This window comes from Eptesicus fuscus, chromosome 7, assembly GCF_027574615.1.
Source record: "Eptesicus fuscus isolate TK198812 chromosome 7, DD_ASM_mEF_20220401, whole genome shotgun sequence".
NCBI lineage: Eukaryota > Metazoa > Chordata > Mammalia > Chiroptera > Vespertilionidae > Eptesicus > Eptesicus fuscus.
In genome coordinates, this window is record NC_072479.1 from 58,930,032 (window position 1) to 58,949,659 (window position 19,628).

The following is a 19,628-nucleotide window of genomic DNA, read 5'->3' on the forward strand; positions in this document are numbered from 1 at the left end:
CGATGGATCCGGCCTCTCAATGGCTGGATAGGCCACCCCGAGTCCCGCCCCCCAGCCTCCCGCTGCCCAATCGTGGGCGTAGCGGAGTGATGGTTATTTGCATATTACTCTATTATTAGATAGGATTAACCTTTTGCACTCAATGTCGAGTGTGACTTGACACGGTTAGCATCGGTAGCAGCTCGAGAAAAAAGCAAGCGAGTGCAAAGGGTTAAAAGCAGCAAGAGAAAAAACAGTTAATTACCTACAAGGGAGCACCCATACAAATGTCAGCTGATTTCTCAACAGAAACTATGCAGGCCAGAAGGGAGTGGCAAGAAATATTCGAACCTACAACCAAGATTACTCTACCCAGCAAAGTTATCATTCAGAATTGAAGGTCAGATAAAGAGCTTCACAGATAAGAAAAAAATAAAGGAGTTCATCACCACCAAACCAGTATTATATGAAATGCTGAAAGGTATTCTTTAAGAAGAGGAAGAAGAAAAAAGTAAAGATAAAAATTATGAACAACAAATACATATCTATCAACAAGTGAACCAAAAAAATCAAGTGAATTGAAAATCTGAAGAACAGAATAAACTGGTGAATATAATAGAATCAGGGGCATAGAAAGGGAGTGGAGTGACAATTCTCAGGGGGAAAGGGGTATGGGAGGTGCAGGAAGAAACTGGACAAAAATTGTACACCTATGGATGAAGATAGTGGGGGGGAGGTAAGGGCAGAGGGTGGGGTGGGAACAGGGTGGAGGGGAGCTGTGGGGGGGGGAGAGGAGAAACTATTGTAATAATCTGAACAATAAAGATCAGGCAGGCAGGCAGGCAGGTGAGCAGTAAGGAGCCAGCGGTTCCAGATTACGAGAGGGATGTCCTACCACTGGTAAACCGGCAGCCGGACATCCCCCAAGGAGTCCCCGATTGGAGAGGGTGCAGGTTGGGCTGAGGGGACCCCCCAACACACACACACCAATTTTGTGCACCAGGCCACTAGTTGGTTAATAAAATTGTACACGTTTCGGGTGTACAATTCTATAATACATTATCTGTATACTGTATTGTGAGTTCACCACTGCAAGCCAAGGCTCCTTCCATCACTATTTATGCCCCCTATACTTTTTTCTACCACCCCTCACCCCCTCCTTTCCCTCTGGTAATCACCATACTATTTATTGTCTGTGTCGCTGAGTTATTAGTTTTTTTTGTCTGTTTTGTTTTTTGCTTAATCCCTTCAATTTTGGGCCCAACACTTTTGAACAAGGAATTTTATGGAATTATATTAATATGAAGAGGCTTTAGTATTAAATTTAAAAGTATGTTACAAAGTATTATATAAAGTGTAGTTCCATCTTATAAACACTTTATCACTGATGTTAGATTATGCAGTTTAACCATGAGTTGGACTGTGAAGGATTTTAAGTTTCTGAATGTTAGCATTTGTTTATAAATATGTTTATTTTATTTTATAATTTAAGTAATAAATTTAAAATATTAAAAAATTAAGACTATGCCCTAGCCAGTTTGGCTCAGTGGATAGAGTGTCGGCCTGCAAACTGAAGGGTCCCTGGTTTAATTACAATCAGGGGCATGTACTTTAGTTGCAGACTCCTCTCCAGCCTGTTCAGGGCTCGTGCAGGAGGCAACCAATTGACGTGTTTCTCTCACATGGATATTTCTCTCTGTCTTTCCCTCTCTTCTATTCTCTCTAGAATTCAAATGAAAATATCCTGAGGTGAGGATTAAAATAAAAAAGCTTTACACAGTGGCAGTATCAGAGCCAATGAGGTTTATCTAAGGTGTGATTACTGCTAATTAGGGGGGGGAAAAATTAAGACTAAAGATTCTTTAAGATACATTTAAAAAAGGATGTAGCCCCGACGGGTTTGGCTCAGTGGATAGAGCATCTGCCTGTGGACTGAGGGGTCCCGGGTTCGGTTCCAGTCAGGGGCATGTGCCTTGGTTGGGGGCACGTCCCCAGTGGGAAGTGTGCAGTAGGCAGTTGATCGATGTTTCTAGCTCTCTGTCCCTCTCCCTTCCTCTCTGTAAAAAAGTCAATAAATTATATATATTTTTAAAAAGTATGTAAACACTTCTATCATACACATACAATATTATTTTTAAGTAAAATAAAATCCATACCTTGTTCACATCAAATCTTTGAAGCAGTCAGGTTATAAATATCTAGGAGTCTATGCTTAAAAGCCACCTTCTTAATAAATGATCTATTTAAAACTGAAACCACCCAAGCACTACTGATGTCCCTTCCCTTGCTTACACTGCTCTATTTAATATTTTTTCCATAGTGATTAACACATAACACTTCTAATTTGCTTATTTATTACTTTTACTGTTTTGCCCCCCAACCTCCCCAGCCAGAAAGGGTCTTTGTTGTTCAAACATGTTTCAAAGACCTAGTGCTTGGCAAAGAGTAGGATCAAAGGCCTTTAAATTCAAATTATATTAAAACAGAGTATTGTGGGTTATTGTTAAGCTGATTAACATTGTCTCCCTCCACACAACCACATTTGACTGACTTAAAAAAAAAATAAAAAAAAATTAAAAAAAAATAAAACAAGAGTAGTAATTATTTTTTTAAAGTTACAATTGTCAACAGGTGGTAGTTATTTGCTTTTGGAAGAAAACGGAGAATACAGGGAAAACCAGTAAAGGTTAAACTCAATTCAGCACCAAAGGAGTAACATACTTGTATCAGCATCACCCTAATAAATAAAAAACTTTTTAACATTTTGTACTCGGATGTCGAGTGTGACCCGACACGGTTAGCATCGGTAGCAGCTCGAGAAAAAAGCAAGCGAGTGCAAAGGGTTAAAAGTAAGAACTTTAAAAATGGTTGTCTCCCTCCACACAACCACATTTGACTAACTTAAAAAAACAACAAAACACACACACACACACACACACACAAAAAGAACTTTAAAAATGGGGGAGGGGGAGGGAGAGAGGGGGGAGGGAGAGAAAGAGAAAGAGAGAGGGGGGGGAGGGCGGGAGAGAGGGAGGGAGGGAGGGGGAGGGAGAGACATCGATTTGTTGTTCCACTTATTCGTGCATTCACTGGTTGATTCTTGTATGTGCCCTGCTGGGGGATATCAAACCTGCAACCTTGGCACACTGGGACCACTCTAACCAAATGAGCTAAGAAATTCTTTAAGAACTTGAAAATAAGACAACAATAAAAATAATATTTGCATGACTAAAAAGTTGTAGCCTGAATTTATTCTGATTTTCAGCAGGTCTATTCTTATAAAACACTAGTGGCCTGGTGCACAGATTTGTGCACATTGAAAGGAAATTAATTAGAAGCAATATTTTAATATCACTATTTGCCCTTTTTCTATCATAGAAGTGTCAACCAAATTCACAATCAACAATGACAGATCAAAACACACATGTACAACTGGCACCAGCGAGAGCCTTATATGTATCATGCATATTTTTAAATTGCCAGTGTGCATCATATGTACCGGCTGGTTGGTCAGTCAGATGGTTGGACACATGGACAGTCGGTCACTTAGTCTTTTATATATATAGATTAGAGGCTCAGTGCACAAATTCATGCATGGATAGGGTCCAGTCTGCTCGTCCTGATGGGGGCCCATCGGGCCAGGCCAGCGGGGGGGAATGGACCCGTGGGCAGTTGGCTGGCCAGCCCCAACCCTGACTGGGTTATTGGGGGCAGATTGGGGGCTGGGCTGGCCGGGTTCAGGGGGAGGGGGGCGATCAGGGCCCGGATCAGGCTTGTTGGCTACCGCAATGTGCATCATAGCCACCGGGCGTTCTGCCTTTCCAGTCACTGGGCTTTTATATATATAGTGTCAAATGCTTAAAGAAACTGTACTCCACAGAAGTAAGTCAACTTAATGGATATAACATCTAGGTTTGAATAATTATGACTAATATCTGACATGTACTGATGGCCATTTTGCTGACCTACAAATGTCAATCAGTCACCCAGCTGGTTTGAACTGTAACACTGTACTGAGCAAAATGTGGTAATTATCGCAAGCAAGAGCTTCCACTGCAAAACTAAAAAGGCTTGAAACAATTACGTGTTCAAAGATAAAAGAAGAGCTGTGGAAGCTACAAGAACAAAATGAAATTCCAGAAGGATGATCTTTCTTTCCTGAGGGCATTTGCAGATCCTGGAGCAAAGTAAAATCAGCAAAGCTTTCAGCAGTTGCACAGGACTGGCATTATGAATTGGAAACAAAGAAGCCCTCCACCACACAACTGTGTTTACTTGAGTTCGAAGGACGGAGATGAGAGATTGGGAGTCAAGTTGAAAAGATAAAATCTCTGTGGTCTTGTGGAAGTTCCAGGGGAAAAAGGAATGAACCCCGCATCAAACACAAGACAGGTTTCCTCCACAAGACATTTGCCCGATTTTAGAGCTGTATGAGGTAAGAGGCTAAAGAGCTAATCTCAAGCCTCTGAAGAAGACAACTAAATCTCCCTTGATGTTTCAGGACCGAGGTAACAGAAAACTGCCAACTTCTAAATCAAAAGCCTGAGAAGTCCATGCCTAAGGAATATACATAAATTAGAGATGAACCGAATCTAATTAAAATGGCTGCTCAGCCCTGATCTAGCTTGATTCCTGACCGGGTTGAAGCAATCATTCTGCTTCTGCCTACCAGAAGAAAGCTCAAATCTTTTCTAGAGGGAAAAATTATATCACTTGCAGCTCCTAGCTTTTTTATAAATAATGTCCAGTATATAATCAAAATTTATGACATGCAAAAAGGCAGGAAAATTATGACAGAATCAAGAGAAAAAACTCAGAATATTAGCAGACACACAAATGATCCAGTTAATAGGCAAAGTTTAAATTAACTATTTTAAATTAACTATTACAACTATGTTATAGAAAATAAACTGCATCTGATTTGAGAAAAGAAAGCCAGAAGGTTCTTGCTTTTATAGTAGGGCCAGTACTAGACTATGAAGACAAAGAAGGAAAGGGGAGATATTTAGGATGAGGAATCAATTAAACCTAAGCTGAGAGTGTACTGTGTCTAAAGAAATAAAAGCCTTTTTCCAAAAGCAGCCTGAGGTGACCTCTGAAAATAGTTCACTCTTCACTTGACCCAGAAAACCTCACAAAATCATGCAAATCAGGAGGTTCAAATCTTCATGTTTGCTTTAAAAACACACATGAGGCCCTGGCCAGGTAGCTCAGTTGGTTAGAGCGTTATCCCAATACAAGAAGATTATGGGTTCAATCCCTGGCCAGGACACATACAAGAAGCAACCAATGAATGTATAAGTAAGTCGAACAACAAATTGATGTCTCTCTCTTCCTCTCAAATCAATTAAAATAAAATTGTTAGCCTGGTCAGTGTGGCTCAGTGGTTGCGTGTTAACCCATGAACCAGGAGGTCACAGCTCAATTCCCTCAGGACACATGCCTAGGCTGTGGGCTCAATCCCCAATAGGGGGCGTGCAGGAGGCAGCCAATGATTATCTGTCATCATTGATGTTTCTCTCTCTCTCTCTCTCTCTCTCTCTCTTCCCCTCTATATTCCTTTCTGAAATCAATAAAAATGTATTTTTTAAAAAGGTATCCAAGAGAAATTTCATTATCTTTCTACTGAGAATAGAATATCCTGTGCATATCCAATTGAAGCAAGCATGCCAAACTCACAGCCTGCAACGAATATTTTTGCAGACCAGCCAATATAACAGTATGTAAGAAACGTTTTAATAAAAATTTTTACAATATCCTGTTACACATAATTATTAATAACAAACTACAACGTTCGCTAATGACTGATTACTATAATGGCATTGCATTCATTTCCCTTACACCCCTTACACGCAGGTGCACCATTTCTCTCCACTAATACCAGCAGCGAATATTTTAGCAGCCAATTGCCACATCATTAGTCTTGTACTGACTTGTTTGGTGTGGGCAACAGGAAATATTTCGCTTTGAGAACAAGAAAAATAGGTTTCTTTGCATTATACTTATTAACTTGTGCAGTTATTCAGTGTCTGGTAAGTTAATGTTCAAGAAAAAATAGTAATTTTTATTAAAATATTCTATTATTTTATGTTAACGATTACTCGTTTATTTTAGCCCTTTCTATTCAGCATGTCTCTATAGAAAGAAACCTACGTTTCTATGAAAATTGAAGCTTTTGATTGTTTTGTTTTTTTTTGCAGCCCACATAAACTTCAACCTTGTTTATTTGGCCTGTGTTAGCCTTTGAGTTTGACATGCTTGAAGATTATATCCTTAAATCTAGTTAAGAAATATAAAAGAATGATACCAGAATACATAACTAAAGGAAATTAAAACCACCATTCTTCCAGGTACTTTACATCTAACAACCAAACAATTAAAAAAAAAGGAGAAATATCCACACAAAAAGGCAGTGATAGTGTACCGTGAGAAACAGAATTCTAATTGTTTCTTCAGGCATTCTTTTAGGTCTTCTGTAGAAATTGCTGAATTGCTTTCTCCTGATGGTAGAAAACAATAGGGAAAAAGTTAATACAAATTACTGTAAGTGGTTAACTTTACATATTGTTATACTCAGAGTAAATCACAAATTATACACAAATTAAACTCATAAAATTAAACTATTACTTTTACAATTCAGATCACTCAAGGTCCAACTAATTTCTTTCAACCAATCGATATTTCATCAGTTTAAAATGTTTATCAAGTAATTAACAAAGCACCATTAATACTATATACTTATTACTAACATATTGTAAAATATTACCCTAAATACTTTAAAATGAACAAGAGTTGATATTAATCTAAATTTGATGACAGTGACTAACTAGACAAAAATGGGATATAAACACACACAGAGACATCTGTAGTATTGGGAGTAAATCTGATATTAGTCACACTCATTAAACTATCTCTCTCTTTTTTTAATGTTTTTACTGACTTTTTAGAGAGAGGGATAGAGAGAGAGAAACATCAATGAGAGAAAGCATCAATCGGCTGACTCCTGCACACCCGCTACTAGAGATCAAGCCCACAACCTGGGCATGTGCCCTACCGGGAATGGAATCATGACCTCCTAGTTCATAGTTCAATGCTTACCACTGAATCACACCAGCTGGGCTCAACTTCTATCTCTTAATATTTTTTCACTCCTTAATTTTAGAACACCATTATCTTCCCATGAATATTTAAAGTACTCAAATGTCCAAAGGACCAGATCAACTCTATAATAGTCTCCTATACTTTCTATTATTTAAACCCGGAAATGAGCCTTTTGGGGGGGGACTCAAACCTGTAAAACGAAGATTATCTTACACAAAACATTAAAGAGTCAAAGCATACAATTTGTCCTTTTTTTTAAAATCCTCACTTGAGGACATGCTGGGAGGGAGGGAAGGAAGGAGGCAGGGAAAAGAAAGAGAAACATCAATGTGAGAGAGAAACATTGATTGGTTTCCTTCTGTATGCTTCCTGACTGGATAATCAAACCTGAAACCCAGGTACTATATGTGCCCTGACCAGGAATCGAGCTAGCAACCTTTTACTGCCCAGGATGACACTCAACCAAGCCACTCGACTGAGCTGTCCTCTTCTTCAAAAGCATTAATGATTAATTTCCTTTAAATATACAGACAATAGAATGTATATAAAGATAAATTCTGCCCTGACTGGTTTGACTCAGTGGATGGAGTGTGGGGCCTTCGAACTGAAGGGTCCCAGGATCGATTCCGGTCAAAAGCATATGCCTGGGTTGTGGGCTCAATCCCCAGTCGGGGGCAGGAGGCAGCTGATCCATGATTCTCTCTCATCATTGGTGTTTCTGTCTCTCTCTCCCTCTCCCTTCCTCTCTGAAATCAATAAAAAATATTTTTAAAAAAAGATAAATTCTATGCATGATTTTACCACTACGCTGTCTAATTATTCAAGATTCAAAGTGATATTAGATATTAAATTAACTTCATTAAAATGAATATAAGCATTCTATTTTTATGTAAATAGAATCCTTTTAATACAAAATTCATCTACTCAATTACTAGCTAAATGAGCAATAACTTCATTTAACCTTTCAATATCATTATAGCAAATTTATTAAAATATCAACTGGTTGCCACATCACTTAAACTAACTCTATGTTCAAAGTAGCCAGCCAGTAATGCCCAGCCATCACGGCTCAGTGCTTGAGAATCCACCTATGAACTAGGAGGTCACGGTTTGATTCTCGGTCAGGGAACATGCCCGGGTTTCGGGCTTGACACCCAGTGTGAGGTGTGCACGAGGCAGCCAATCAATGATTCTCTCTCATCATTGGTGTCTCTCTCTCCTTTCCTCTCTGAAATCAATAAAAATATATTAAAAACTAAAGCAAACAAACAACAAAGTAGCCACTAGTTAGGTATATTAGACCATAAGTAGAGAGTAGAGCCTACCACCTTAAATTATTATATGGAAATACCATCTTATTCCACTTCTGAAATCAACTTACAAACCAACAGACTTTAAAAATCTAGTCCAAATATTTATAATAAATAAGGAAATTGACAGAACTTGCACTAATCCCAACAAAGTTGGATCCTATGAAAAATTGTAATTTAGGTTTCTTTCAACTATTTTGAATATTTTTTCCCTTTCATCTTGAATTGCACTTTCTTTTAATAGGAAATTTAAAGTTAATATTTTTTAATACAATTTTCATGTATGGCCATTTTAAGTAAGAGTTCTCTTCCTAGGGGAGTTAAGTTTTGACAATTATGGATAAGCTAAAATGGTTAACAATAGCTTAAACTTATATAGCACTATCTATGTATCAGACAACTTAACGCATTTTTACTCACTTAATTCTGTCAAAATTATTATTACTATTTTTATTATTGTTGTTTAATTTGTAGATTAAGGACACAAGCATGGGAAAATTGAGTGAAGGCGAAGACAGAAATGCCTACCCCTCCCATTACACTTATTTTCCAAAGAGACCCTTCAGAAATTAGAAAAATTAAGTTAGGTCATGAGGATCTGTGGTTCAATTTTAGTTTCCTTTAGACTTCATCCATTTTAAATCCAATCAACTACTAATCCATAAATATTAAGTGAATATTAAAAAGAGAAAAACACATCTCACAAGTTGTAGAACCATGTTTTTATTTTTAATACAGCCTTTTACTTAAAATTAATCCCTGCAACTTCACATTTATAAATGCATTTCACACTGACAAAAGTGATGGATCATGGGAACAATGAAGTTCCTGGGTCAGATTTCACCCATAAATATTTAAAGGGGGGAAAAAAAGTGATGGGAAAATTGACAGAACTTGCACTAATCCCAACAAAGTTGGACCCTATGAAAAATTGTAATTTAGGTTTCTTTCAACTATTTTGAATATTTTTTCCCTTTCATCTTGAATTTCACTTTCTTTTAATAGAAAATTTAAAGTTAATATTTTTTAATACAATTTTCACGTATGGCCATTTTAAAACAGTATTTACTGATATCACCTAACAGCATTTTATTAACATAAACTTCTTTCCCAATAAGAAAATAAACTAACCAATCCACAGTTTAATTAGAACAATGATAAAGAGACTTGGGGGTAAGGGTGGGAGGTGGAGGGGGTAAGAAGACTAGCATATTCAATTCTCATTTGATCAATAAAACCTAAAGCTTACCGGAAATGTCATATATTTGGTAACTCAGATCTTCTGGCCCTAAAATCATTCCATTAGTTGATTCTTCAATGCCTGTAGAATTTCTTGTGGTTTCACAAGATGAATACATTACTTCATATTCCTTACACATATCATCTGAAAGCTCTGTATTACCTGTATGAAAGAAAACATACTGGAAATAAATAGAAACTCTTCAAATCCTATCTTTAGGAACTCTGGTCCCTATGTCTTCTATAATAAGATTTCAAGGAATCTACCAGTTGGTAAAATGTCCACAAGATTTTAAGTAAGAGTTCGCTTCCTAAGGGAGTTAAGTTTTGACAATTATGGATAAGCTAAAATGGTTAACAATAGCTTTAACTTATATAGCACTATCTATGTGTCAGACAACTTAACGCACTTTACTCACTTAATTCTGTCAAAATTATTATTACTATTTTTATTATTGTTGTTTAATTTGTAGATTAAGGACACAAGCATGGGAAAATTAAGTCATTTGTCCAAGGTCAAATAAGTGGTAGATCAACACAAATTTGTAAATACCACTTTATAAATGGGCTTAAAGGCTGGACCCAAAGATATAGTTTCTGCTTGAAATTGGTGACCATTCATACTAGATATGAGAATTGTATACAAACTACATTTGTAAACATATTTAATCAAATAATCAAAGGATGTACCCTAAAGTTCTCTAAATTGATTTGGGGATGTTTAACCAAAATGTGTTTTGTTCTGACAAAATATTTAGAACTCACCCTCAGGATGAGACCCAGATGTTGCTGCTGTTTCATGCCAAGAGCTTTCAGTTCCATGAGTTACTGGCGTGACATCAGTATTTCCATGAGGAATTTCTTGCCACACTTTGGCATTAGGATTTAAACCAGTTCCTTTAGATGTTACCTGCTAAATAATCAAAGGATCAACTTGTAAACTTTAAAAGTCAGTGCATTAAAAATACAGATTTAGTTAAAAGACGTTTTCTATTACTTACATATAAACAAAACCCCAATATTAAGTAAATTAATAATAAATAAAATATTAAATAATATTTAAGTTTTTGGCTTAATTTGATAATATAAATCCTTTTGAGTGGATGAACTTGAAATGTATCTATAAAATTTAGCTACCTATATAATAAAAAATATCTCTATAAAATACTAATAATATAGAAATACTGCTTTACCTCAATCTGCTTGCAAATGTCATAAAATTTATTCAAACTATTCACATATCTTTGACATTCGTATGTGTCTGTGTATCTAGAGTAAATTTTTGAGTTATCTAGAGCGATATTACAGAGTATACAATTTTTACTGCCATCCAAACTGATACAGACCTTTGAGTCTGATTCTACCGCTGGAAATTAATTTCCTCCCAAGTCAAAAACAGCAATCTGCCTTACATTAGAATGTGCTTTTCCAAATTTGTCCTGAAAGTGTATATTCTTTTTTTAAAATTGTTTATAGTATTACAGATGTTCCCTAATTTCTTCCCCCTGCCCCTCGCTTTCGAGCTACTGCTTAAAGTCCACAACATAATTATGTAAAATTACCATCTAAAGTAATCTTTTGCATACACACAGAGGTGAAAAGTAGAAATGGATCATAGTATAGAGGGTGGGGAAGAAGAGTATTCAAAAGATGGAGAAGAAAGCAGGATGCACAAATACACTTCTCTCACCTCATTCCACCAAACTGGGCTTGTTCCTTCTCAAATATATTAATGACTTTCAAAATGTACTCCCTCTCCAAAAAGTTATTTTTTAAATAATTGATTTCAGAGTAAGGGAGAAATAGAAATAGCAATGAGAGAGAAATTTCGATCAGCTGCCTCCTGCATGCCCCTCACTGGGGATCGGGCCTCCAACCTGGGCATGTGCCCTGATCAGGGATGGTTCATAGGTCGATTCTCAACCACTGAGCCATGCAGGTAAGGTCCAAAAGTTACTTTTTTAACTGTCTTCGCAGTTATAGGCCCGTCCCCTGGATGGCAGGCACCAGAAAGTGTATTCAAAGGGCAAGGTGCTTTCAAACAAATACTTGGGATTCAGCTTTCATGAAAAATAACTGGTACACACTGAGCCAAGTATCAGGAGGTTGTTATAAATTCTGTCTACATTCAGGGAATTCTTACGACTGACAATGCATCATGGGACTAAAAAAAAAAAAACCCCCCAAAAAATCAGCCTTTAAGGTATCACTAACACTGAAAAATGGGCAACCAAAAGCAGGACTCTGGGTAGGTGGAACTTCAGAGCCCCCAGAGTTGCTGAGAAGAAAGACTCAGCTTCTGGGAGGCCTAACTATACTTCTATACTAACTACAACTATGTCCCATGAAATTCCCCAGTAACCTTTTAATAAGGTTGTTGTTGTTTGTTAATCCTCACTGGAAGATATTTTTTCATTGATTTTTAGGAGAGTGAAAGGGAAGGGGAGAGACAGAAAGCGAAACATAGATGTCAGAGGGACAAATCAATTGGTTGCCTCCCACACCTACACCGGCCAGGGAAAGAGCCTGCAACCGAAGTCGGTGCCCTTGACTAGAATCAAACCCGCGCCCCTTCAGTCTGTGGGCTCCCACTATCCACTGAGCAAAACCAGCTAGACCACTGATGGGCAACCTTTTGAGCTTGGTGTGTCAAACTTCACCAAAAAACTGAGCATAACTCAGGTAGTGTGTCACTTTGAGGAAAAAACATTATTTCGCAAATGTTTCATCCTCAGGAGCAGCAAATGTTTCATCCTCGGCATGCGGCCACCTCGGCGGCCGCGTGTCATCAGAAATGGCTAGCGTGTCAGTGCTGACACGCGTGTCATAGGTTCGCCATCACTGAGCTAGACCATAAACCGATTTTGTTGTTGTTGTTAATCCTCACTGGAGGATATTTTTCCATTGACTTTTAGAGAGTGGAAGGGAGGCGGGGAGAGACAGAGAGAGAAACAGATGTAAGAAAGACATTGATTGGTTACATCCCACAAAAACCCCAACCAGGGCCCCTGACTAGAGCCAGACCAGGGCTGGGGGGATCCAGCTTGCAACCAAGGCATGTACCCTTGACTTGTATCAAACCTGGGACCCTTCAGTCTGTAAGGCAATGCTCTATCCACTGAGCCAAACCAGCTAGGGCAATAGACTGACTTTTTACTTGAGTTTCCATACTATGCAACTACCATGACTAACATGACTTATATGTAGGAACCAATGAAACACTGTTTAATTATACTATATAGCTTGCCATATATTTTTTGATTGCTTATCAACCAAAACTCAATTTGGGAAAAAGGAGAACACTCAGACACAATGTCCTTATCCATGCCAAGGTTCATTCAAATGTTGGGAGCAAGAGCTGGGCCTACGTGGTGGTTGTAAAGGCAGTGTTTTATCACTGACACTGTTTAGAATTGCCAGGTATAGGATAATTATAAGCATATGCCTTTTAGTCAATGCATTGCTTTAAAATTCTCTACAGACAATACACCCCCTTTCTGCCTTCACCACAGCAGTACCCTCCACATCACCTTACCTTTGGAACTGAGCTGTCTGAATATGATATGGGAATTTAGGTACAACTTAATTTCTGACTGATACAGAAAAAAAAACTATGAGGAGTTTGTGAGAGCCTGGCTTCCCTGCCATGTAAAGAGCATTTAACTTGTTCCTAAGCACTTTAATAGAAGAAAATCTATGTACTGGCATACCCTCCTCCTCCCTCACTTTCCTTAATTCTGAAAATACAAGTAATGTCCCTACCCAAGAAAATGGCAAATAAGACTACAGCTCTCAACAAAACTTATGGAATTGTTACATAGTAGTATGTTGCTTTAGTAAAATAGAATAGGAATTGTTATTTCAAGGTAGTTAATAATTATTATGTAAACATATAATGGTTAAGGCTCCAGAAGCACACTTAAATTCAAAACACAACTGTTATTAAAAACAAACAAAAAAACCCAGCTCTAACATTAACAGTACTGTGATACTTAACCAACATTTTCAGTTGTTTTCCAGAATATCCAATTCATAATAATTCTTTAAGAAGTACCACTATTACCTTAATAAAGCTAAATTGAAGTATAATTCCATTAACTGAGGAACAACTATGGCATAACAGAAAAAGTTAACTTGGTTTTGCCACCCAGGAATTATGAAATTATTGGCCTGTTTCCTCATTTAAAAAAAACAACAATCTCTAGTCTACCAAAACTTCTTACTAGTATAGTCCCTACACATCTTGGAGACTTAACTTCATTTGTTTTGCTCACTACTTCCTCTTTTCCTCTTGTTATTTGTATGTAACCTCTATTTTGTTACCAATATAATAGTTTATTTAAACAGGTGTTCTTTGCCACCAGGCAGTGGGCTCAAGGAAGACAGAAACTAGGTCTTCCTTTTCTATTTTAGCTGTTAACACAAACCAAGTGAGAGTAGACCCCCAGCTGTCTATTGAATAAATAGAGGCATGTGTGCAATAAAGGAATGTTAAGCATCTATAATTACCTTCCCAACATGCTAGACCAGAGTTGACAACACTCTTTCTTTTTTTTAATGTGGCCTGAATTTAAAATGGAAATCTTAGTAAAAATGGTTTATGGCTTTTGGTTTCAGGACTGCTAAAAGCTTTTACAATAACATCAAAATCAATAATAAAGTGTCAAACCTTGCAGGAGAGGAAAAGCATTTTTGAAGAAGCACCATTTGAATAATCATAGCAAAATCTTAGCTTAGAGAGGTTAATTCACAATTACCTCATATCATAATTATCTCAGGAAGGAAACGAACTAGTTTTCTTATTACAACCAGGAAGCCCTGCCAGGACAGGTATTTAAAAATCTCTATGGCATAATTTTAGAGGCAAATTAGCTTTATATTTATCACTATATAGCCATGCAAACAATGTGCACAGTACCAAAAGTATCTTATCAAGGATTTTGTGTGTGTGTGTGTGTGTGTGTGTGTGTTGTTTTTTTTTTGTTAATCCTCACCTGAGGATATTTTTCCCTTTGATTTTTTAGAGAGAATGGAAGGGAGGGGGAAAGAGAGAAAGAAACATTGATGTGAGAGAGACACATCGACTGGTAGCCTCCCACACACGACCCAATGGGGGCTGGGGATCAAGCCAGGAGAGGAGGTACTAGATCTGTGCCCTTGACCAGAATTGAACCCTCGACCCTTCAGTCTGCAGGACAACAACGCTCTAAGCACTGAGCAAACCTGCTAGGGCTTACCAAGGATTTTTAGTTGTCACTGTGCAGAACACACTCTGGCTAAATTAAAGAGAAAGGTAATTTATTAAATGGCAGTGTCACTATCGCTATGTCACTAGAAGGGCTGAAAAAAGCAGATGCAAAGATAACATCACCCAAAATAATCTTACAGAAGCGGCGTGAAGAGGAAATCACTATCCCTGCCACTACCAAGCACTAAATGCAAAATAAAAATCCATTATGAGCAATCTTTACTATGGCTAGCACCAACTTAACCTTGAAACTATTAACTACATTTCAAGCTGACTAGCTCTTATCCATTCCTGACTGCAAAATGAAAGCTGTGAATAGAACCTCCATTTCCTTATATTGTGTATTTTCAAATTGAAGGCATCTGTGAGTGTGTCTGACCAGTGGCTGTGAGATAACATGCTTGCATCCACTTAGACACATGAGAATCTGGGAATTTTTGAGTTATGAAAAGTATGTACATAATATGGGTATTTCTGCAAATTTAGAAAGCTTCTCAAAAATTGGGAGGCTGCAAATATGACAAATGTACACTATAAGAGATTAAGACTAACATTTAACATAAAAATATACACTTAATTCATAAATATCCAAATACTGGGGGATTATGACCAAAAACTTAGCTTTTATTGATGAGATTATTTTATTAAGCATTTAATAATTAATCAAAATAATACACTAGATGATTTTCCGAAGCAAACTATCTACAAATCTGATGTGTCCCTTGATACTGGTGCCAAGAATAATTAAAGTGAGTAGTGTATGGCACATAAACAAGCAGTACTCCTGGGCATATTTATATTTTCACCAGCCTAGTTAGCAGTATACACTTCAAAAGCCAATGTACACAAGAAAAGATATACAAGGATGTGTTATTGCAGCACTGACCCCATAAGCAAAAGACTGAAATCAACCCAAAGTCCATCTATAGGCAAACAGTTCAATAAAATTTTGTATATTTTGTAAATATTACAAAAATTAAAGAAAAAAGAGGCCTATATACTAGTACAGTAATATGAAAAGTGCTCAAATATATGCCATTCAGTAAAGAAAATCAAGTTGCAAAACGTAAGTACTTTATTTTATCATTTATGTTAACAAACATAAAATCATTATACAGGCCCCAACTGGTTTGGCTCAGTGGACAGAGGTCAGCCTGCGGACTGAAGGGTCCCAGGTTCAATTCCGGTCAAGGGCATGTACCTTGGTTTCGGGCACATCCCCAGTAGGTGGCGTGCAGGAGGCAGCTGATCAATGTTTCTCTCTCATTGATGTTTCTAACTCTATTCCTCTCCCTTCCTCTCTGTAAAAAATCATTCTATTTTAAAAAATCATTACACAGATAACAATAGAAACTAAGATAATTTGCCAAACAGGGAAAATGTATAAAAAGACAAGAAGGGATAGTTAATTACAATGTATCATTTTTACCATTAAACTACTTTGTCATTTTGACCAAAAAATGCTGTAATCCACATGACTTTCCTAAAAGCTGGCAATGTTTATCAAAAGCCTTAAAAATAGCCCTGGCTGGTATGACTCAGTTGGTTGGGCGTTGTCCCATGCACTAAAATGTTGCTGGTTCAAATCCCTGGATTCCTGGGGCACAGGCCCGGTTGCAGGCTCTATTGCCAGTGAGGGTTGTGTAGGAGACAGGCAATTGATGTTCCACTCCCACACGGATGCCATAGAGATTATAAAAAAAAAAAAAAAAATCAATGAAAGTATGGGGGGATGCCTTAAAAATATACATTTTTGATCTAGAAATTCTACTCAGAAGAGATGTGCGAAAGCATGTAAGTACAAGAATGTCCACGTTAATTTTATAATCCTAAAAAATTAGAAACATGCAACTGCTATCATCTGAATGTTTGCATACTGGCCCCCATTCATATGTTAAAATCCCAATGCCCAATGTGATGGTACTGAGACATTGGGCCTTTGGGAAGTGCTCTTCTGAAAGAAACCCACAGGGCTCCCGGCCCTTTCACCAGATGAGGACACAGAGAAAAGGCACTCACCAGCCATGAACCAGAAAGCCCTCACCAAACACCAAATCTGCTGGCACTATGATCCTGAACTTCCCTGAAGTAAATTTCTTTTGTTTATAAAATACCTCAAGTGTGATTCTATTATAGTCTAAATTGACTTAAGATACCAACTACAGAGGATTTTTCCAATAACTATAGCACAGCCATTTACAGAATATTCCAAAGCCTTAAAACCAGACTGTATATAAAACTGGTAAAACCTAAGTTCTGTGGACTGCACCAATGCCAATTTGCCAGTTTTTACATCATATTATAGTTATGCAAGGTGTTGCTACTGGGAGAAAGCAGGCAAAATGTGCATAGGACACCTGTACATTTTGGGGCCAACTTCTTGAGAATTTATACTTATTTCAAAATAGTTTTTTAATATTGTAAAGACATTGAAATGTTCACAGAAACTTGGGGGAGGGGTAAGGCAAATTGCTATTTTATAAAAATGATTTAGTTTTGTGAAATAATGCATAAACATAGAAAAGATTGAGAGTAACTAAAAATTAGTTTTCAATAGTTACCTCTGAGCGGCGTGTTTTTATTTTCATTTTTGTGCTTTTCTGTATTTTCCAAAAATTAACATCTATTACTTTTACAATCAGAAAATATATAATGAAACATTTAAGATATAAATAAAAAGACACATCAACAGAATATCCCAGAGCCTTAAAACCAAAATGATATAAAATCGTTCCTGGCAAGTGACATAAAAAACTATTGTCTTCAAAGAAGCTTAAAGAACTTACCAATTGCTAAGAAAAGCACAAACAAGCAAAATGACAATTCACAGCAAAAAAGTACCCAAAAAACTAATACACACAGAAAAATGTTCAATTGCACTGGTAGTTGAAGAAACACAAAATGCCCTGGCTGGTTTGGCTCAGTGGATAGAGCTTCAGCCTGGGGACTGAAGGGTCCCAGGTTCAATTCCAGTCAAGGGCACATGGCGGGGTTGCTGGATCCCCAGTAGGGGGCGTGCTAGAGGCAACCGGTCAATGATTCCCTCTCATCATTGATGTTTCTATCTCTCTCCCTTCCTCTCTGAAATCAGTAAAAAAAATAAATTTTAAAAAGCAAATATTTTAAAAAAAAAGGTAAATCAATTATTTCATTTTAACCTATACAGTGTTTTTTTAAATATAAGAATGCCTGGTGTGGACAAAGAATGCCTGGTGTGGACAATAAATTGGGCAATAGTAAAAACACTTTTGGAAAGCAATTTGCCAATACTGATATAAAAAACTTTAAAAATGTTCACTCTCTGATCTAATGCAATGAATTTTAGCCTAAGGGCTTTATACACAAGAGTGTTCTTTACAGAATTACTCAACATAAGGAAAAACTGAAAACTAAAAATGTCCAACAAAAAAAGTTGGTGTTTTTCTGCCCAGCCAGCATGGCTCAGTGGTTCAGCACTGACCTATGAACCAGGGGGTGACGCATGGTTAGATTCCCCTTCAGGGCACATGCCAGGGTTGCGGGCTCAATCCCCACTGTGGGATGTGCAGAAGGCAGCCAATCAATGATTCTTTCTCATCATTGTTGTTTCTCTCTCTCCCTTCCTCTCTGAAATAAAAAATATATTAAAAAGTTGGTGTTTTTCTATAACCAAGTCTTTAAAATGACATAATGAATCTGACAAGTCAGTTTAACTGAAGGCTTATTTTCTTTTAAACTCTAGATAACTATGTTTGATTCATCTTTTGACTAAAGTTCAATAAAAAAAAAAACACATCAAAATCCTTATCTCTTCTACAAAACTAGAAGTCCTCAAGGCTACAGTTATGTAAAAAAAAAAATCTAATAAAGGATGTAAATTGTCCAAGTGCCTGTTGAAACTACCTGCCAACATATACATAGTATGTAAGCACACAGATACTCTCAAATTACAACAAAAATACTCAAATAGTCCTTAAAATTAACAGATTCATCACCACCTCTATTTCTAAGCAATATATGTCATCACCAACTAACCAATAGAAGCGCTCAATATTGAACCATTTTATGCCAATTCCAAGCTTGGAAAGAGATATAAAGAAAGGAAAAAGGGGAAACATCAAATTCTTGGCAAGATAATACTTTTAGTACTTAAGTAATGTAAACAGTCCTCAAAGAACTGAGTCATTTACTTCAAATTGTTATCTGATAAAGCCAATGGCTAACTATACAAATAAACTTAAAAAAACAACCCTCAAATATCAGTATTAAATATCAAAATAATCTTTTTCAGAAAAGGGTGCCTTTTAACTCCCAGTGTTCATAGTCAAGTCAACAAAACATGTTACTTTCAAATGAAAATGGCCACAAAACTGAGATGAGACTTATCTTTCATAAATATATATGAAAGCAGCAGCTCACATATGGATTTTATGTACCAGATTCTATTCTAAGGCTTTATATTAACTGTCAATCCTCTTAAAACCGTGTAAGATGGATTCTTAATATTATCCTCATATATTAATATTATTCTCAACTTACAGATAAGAAAACTGAAAAACAGAAGTTAAAAAAAAACTTGCTCAAGGTCATACAATTAGAAAGTGGCTCTGCCTGAGCAGGCAGCCTGGCCCCAGAGTCCACGTTCTTAACCACTCTTTTACGCAACTCTGTATATAAATGTACCTTATCATTATTACTCAACCATTGCTCTCCTATTTTTTTCCTCCCCCCAACTCAAAAGACTAGTATAATCCTATTTTTCTTACCTTGCT

The 19,628-nt window shown here is 37.0% G+C and overlaps 1 protein-coding gene across 5 annotated transcripts in view; it reads right to left on the reverse strand.

The window, feature by feature from the left end:
* The window catches only part of LARP4 (La ribonucleoprotein 4), a 76,100-nt gene that overhangs the window by 47,039 nt on the left and 9,433 nt on the right, over positions 1 to 19,628 (reverse strand). For 4 of the 5 annotated variants that reach the window (XM_054719084.1, XM_054719086.1, XM_054719083.1 and 1 more), the window contains exons 2-4: positions 10,395 to 10,542; positions 9,640 to 9,792; positions 6,404 to 6,479 (exon numbers count right to left, since the gene is read on the reverse strand). In XM_054719084.1, coding sequence (XP_054575059.1) covers positions 6,404 to 6,479; positions 9,640 to 9,792; positions 10,395 to 10,542 — 377 coding nt within the window. The remainder of the gene's footprint in view (positions 1 to 6,403; positions 6,480 to 9,639; positions 9,793 to 10,394; positions 10,543 to 19,628) is intronic. The other variant, XM_054719085.1, reaches the window with a different exon arrangement.